Here is a 5,000-nt window from a genome sequence, read left to right on the forward strand (position 1 = left end):
CCCAAAAAAAAAGAGCAAAACTCTAGGGAAAAAAATCTCAAACATTGCTCTTCTCCTTTAAACTTTTGTGCAGGGGGCAAGCCCCCCTGTACCTCTCTACCTCCTCCCAATATGGAGGACAAGCCCCTCCCCCAAACTTTATGCACCAATTCCAAGATTGCCATACCTTGGAGAAAAGGAATATTCTGATGAATGGCAGTCATGGACTTAGTATATGTAAGTCCATGTTTTGAGACTGTCTCTAGCAGATGCCAACATTCCAAATGTTTGCCTTCAGTAGTGCAATAAGCTTGATGTACCACTGTGGTGGGCATTAGAGCTTTGGGCTAGAACATCGGCAGACTACACCATTATAGTACTAACACAGTAACAGTAATTTCCTTGGCCTGTATTGTCAACCTTAATTACAAGTGCAGCATAAAACACTTCTCTTCTGAATCCCAAATCGCAGTCACTCATCTCAATGGTCCACCAGAATCAACAGTGTGTAAAGCAGTGGACAGAAGGACAGAACCTTGCAACATACTTTATGCTGAGCTCGCTGTAGCTAGTCTTTACATGATGTCTCTGGCGTTGACACACAGATTAATGATATCTAAATTAGTCCTAGTACAAATGCATGTATAATGAAAGAGTTATGATGCCAGACTTTTATGAATTGCAGATCCTTCATTATGAGTACTAGCACACAGGCCAGAAAACAGAGGAGCATGTGCTGCTTACAAAAGCAATGACTGATGACCTTGTGAGTGTATTTTTGTGATTCATTTGCAAGCAGAGTCTGCTTGGGTAGACAAAATAGGGCAACATGAGTTAACTGCCTTTGCCTGCACAAGAACAGCAAAACACAAGTTGCAGCCTGTGACAACCCACCACCGGACCAGTAATCAAGGAGCCTCAACCCTCACCACTGGCACCTGTGGGAGACGTTCACTGGGAGGATAACAGGTACACACACATTATTTTCAACTGCAGCTCACTGCATAAAGTGCAGTTTCACTTAAGAGCACACAGAGACCACATTCAGTCTGGGGATGGTTTCTCTCTTTCTCCAGATGCCCAATAAGACTCCCCACTGGCACAGCTATAGAGTTGAGATCTCAGCTGAGTGCCCAAGCCAAGGCCTCCAGTACCCTCTCTGTCCAGCCAGTGTGTGTCCCTACCCAAGTAGCTGACACACACACACACACACACATGGGAAAGGCTGACACAGGTTTTCTAGCTATGCCCCCATCTGCCTAGACAATAAAGTAGTTATGACTGCCACCAGACACTCCTGCCAGCTACCTTAAAGCTCTTCCAAGGATACCCAATATACTGAGTGAAATTAGTATTAATACAAATAGTAGTTTGACCAAGAGCAAGGCTGTTAGGAGTGGCTCACCCAGTGTCACCAAATAAATATGAAAGTACTCTCAGAACTTAAATATCTCTACAAAGGTCAGCCACAATGAAAGGTTTAAATATATTTAATAATAAATAATAATAGAACAGGAAAATACTAAGTATATATTCACAGTGACATCAGAGTTCAAAATCACAGGAAATATTTAAAATAACATTGCAGGACAAGCTCAGACAAATAAACACAAACAATATATAAACAAAGCTTCACTGTATTCCTGACTTGTATCTAAGAGAGTCACTATACCCTAATAACTTAATAGAGTAAGGCAGATGATGTGGTGAGTGGTCATTCTTGTTGTTGTCAGGCCCAAGACAAAATACAGAATATTCTGTCAATCACAAGGAGACGTCTCAAAATAATATCTAAAATATTACTTCTGGGATAGTTTGCAGAATGACATAATTTCTGGTCATCTGACTTCTAATTTTCATGCAAACCCCCCATTGATGGCAGCTGTCAGTACTTAGCACCTACCTGTAAAAATACACACTCAGTGGTTTTACTGCTTTTGGAGGTTGTAAAACAATTAAACACTTACACTCTTCCCATGTGGCAATTAGTTCATGCCAAAGACAATACAGAAAACTTCCTAGTACAGACTTTGCATCTCTGGCTGCCTTGAAACCTGTGAGATAACATCTTTATGGCCTAGCCTACAAAGTGATTTAATTTCAGATATTTTTCTAAGGTTTGCCGGACTGAGGTTAACCCTCCAGTTTTCTCTGTTAAAACATATACATTTACACAGTTACAGTAGTGCATGTACATGTCTGTTCTCTCTAGTATGGCACACTGTGCATACATTTCAAACACAAGCACTTTACAGATACCTTTTCAACACAAGCATATGTACCAATCAATTTGATATACACATGGCATACAGTTCTAATACATTTGTAACACCAGCATCTTGTATGACCCACAGTTCTAATACATTTGTAACACAAGCATCTTGTATAAATCAGTTTGATATTCACAAATGACAAAAAATTCCAGCAGACTGTGCTGGCAGTAGCTCCTTTCATCACACAGGCAAAAAAGACTAAATCATAATAGTTGGAAAGGTTTATGCTTGTAAAGTTATTTGCAGCTTGAACTACAAGAGGGCAGCATCACTGTGATGACAGATATTGTGTAAGACAAGGGTGCTAATTATGAACTGCTTCACTAAACATTTTCCTTTCATCATCTAATGTACCTGTGTGAGAGTGCTGTTAGGGCAGCATGAGAGATGAGTCTATTCATGAACCACCTCTCCTGCACACTCGATATCCTTTATGCTCTCCTGGTACATAGTGTAGATGCTTATGAAGCTCCTGGCATTCTGCAAACTGCGGCAAGGAAAGCTAAGGCATTCATTTTTGAGCTATATGTTAGTACTCCTATATAGCAAACCATACTGGAATCTGATGCAGAGTAAAATAAGTGTTGCATTCTATGCCTGCAGCACATACCTCTCAACTGTACAGTTTTTCGCAGAATGTCCAGATTATAAACCAAAAAATGAGCAATCCAACAATAAAATCCACACGTCCAGGAAGGCAGGAAGAAAACAAGATGAAACTGCTATAGCAGTTTCATCTTGTTTTCTTCCTGCCTTCCTGGACGTGTGGATTTTAATGTCCAGATTATGCCTAATATTTCTGGTCCATTTTTCATAAAGTTGTGGTTTACTGGCAAATTAGTGGCAACTCCTTAAAGACTGAAGTCAGAAAATAGACATTTGAGTTTCTGACTTCATAATCCTTGGTTTTGTCCAGATTTCTTGCTCTAAGAGGTTAAGAGATATGCTGCAGCAATGGACTAAGGTTTAAAAGATGCGTCTTTACCCAGTAATCCCATCCTAATTAGGTGCCTGTCTTAAACTACAGTGTATGTTTTATCAAATTAAAGAATTTACTTTCTTAGCATTGCACAGTGGTCTAGGGAGGCATTTTATGACATGTAAAATGTGTAGTATCAATGTGAAAAAATGCATTTTTTGTATTCAGGTTTTCCTTGCACAGATAAACTGTGTAATAAGCTTGTTTCTCACCCAAGTGTCACTCTGAATAACCTTTCAGGACATTTCAGAATAACTTGATCTCTTTCAAAGAATGCATAAAAACTATGGCCGCATTATTTTAAATTAAGCTTATTTTAATTATAACAGCTGCTGTTCAGTTTACCTTATGACAGTATGTACTATGTAATGCAGTTTATTTGCAACAGTTGTTTTAGAAGGCAGTTTACATCGTGTGACTAAAGGTTTTCTTCACTGTCTACATAGGATGCTGTTCTGTGTTATTAATTGTAGGTGGTGACTCAGTGTGAGATAGAACTGTGTTGTTATGTATTTAACAATGCAATGGTTCTTGCAGTAGAGTTTACAGTGTGTTCATTTCTCCTACAGTATTCTTTCTAGAGTTTTGTTATTGTAATTATTTCTTAGACCTTTCCAGAAGCCTAATTATTGTGGACTGTTGGAAGGAGGGTGTGATCCAATTTGGATTGAGCAGAAAAGAAATGAGATACATGGGAGACGATTCTTTTTATACCCTTGTAAGTGGATGGAGTAATGTCTGCAGAGATGGTTCCTGCCAGAGAACAAATGACAAACTAGAATGGATGCAAGTGACAGATAGATAAGATAGCATAATAGCTTAAATTATTGATCAACTATTAAGAGCCACATTCATCCATGTAGCCATTGTTTTTGTGATATTCTTAACTTTTGGAATGTCTTGTGAAGTATTAAAAAAACATGCAATGTGAGTAAACAATAGCTGTGAAAAAGGAGACTTTTTACTAACAGTCTGCACAGCATTTGTACACTTTTGTTATATAACTAATGAAGCATTACTACACTGCAAACCTAAATATTTTTCGCATGAATTCATAGCATGACCTTTTGAGACATTGTTACACTGTTATCAGTTTCTTGTTTGTTTTTCCACAGGATTGTTCTCTGGAGAACTGCCAGAGTGTACCCAGGAACTCATGATCGATGTTACAAAGAGCTATTACCAGAAGTTCCTACCTCTCACACAGGTTTAATGGCTGCCTGAAAGAGCAGGGAATCAGAAGGGGAAAGGTACAAGTTTTGAAATATGTAGTCTAAACTGAGGTGTAGGGTAATGCATTAAAACAGGAATGGTGACTTTCAGTAGTGCCCACGCAAAACGATCCTCATGGTACATTTAAAGTTTACTGTATCCGCTTGCAGTCTGTATTTGGTGGTGAAATTAATACTGGAGAGATGATGACTATCACATAGTTATGACTGGCTTGTTTTTTCAATTGTTCTTTTCTACTGTATAGGAATTATTAAACCTACATGAGAGTGTGACTGTATGTTAGAAGGAATAACTGTAATTTTGAATCCTTTGCTGCAAAAAACATTTCTCTTGATATTGCATTTTTATGCAAAGACTCAGAGGGGTAGACAAAGGCAAGAATGCAAGAAGCAGTCAGGAGGATTCGTAGATCTGTTCCGCCATCTTGTTATGACATCTGAGGTGGATTCAGTCTGACTTGCACTTCTGGCATAATTCATGAACAGAATCACATGCATACTGTTACATGAGTCATGGATTACACTGGGAAATGTGTG

The 5,000-nt window shown here is 38.7% G+C and overlaps 1 protein-coding gene across 1 annotated transcript in view; it reads left to right on the forward strand.

Annotated features, from left to right (window-relative positions):
* The window catches only part of DCTN5 (dynactin subunit 5), a 539,047-nt gene that overhangs the window by 463,003 nt on the left and 71,044 nt on the right, over positions 1-5,000 (forward strand). The window contains exon 6 of the mRNA XM_044089230.1: positions 4,347-4,481. Coding sequence (XP_043945165.1) covers positions 4,347-4,444 — 98 coding nt within the window. The 3' untranslated portion in view covers positions 4,445-4,481. The remainder of the gene's footprint in view (positions 1-4,346; positions 4,482-5,000) is intronic.

Source organism: Protopterus annectens, chromosome 12.part0 (genome assembly GCF_019279795.1).
Source record: "Protopterus annectens isolate FY-2018-M chromosome 12.part0, PAN1.0, whole genome shotgun sequence".
NCBI lineage: Eukaryota > Metazoa > Chordata > Ceratodontiformes > Protopteridae > Protopterus > Protopterus annectens.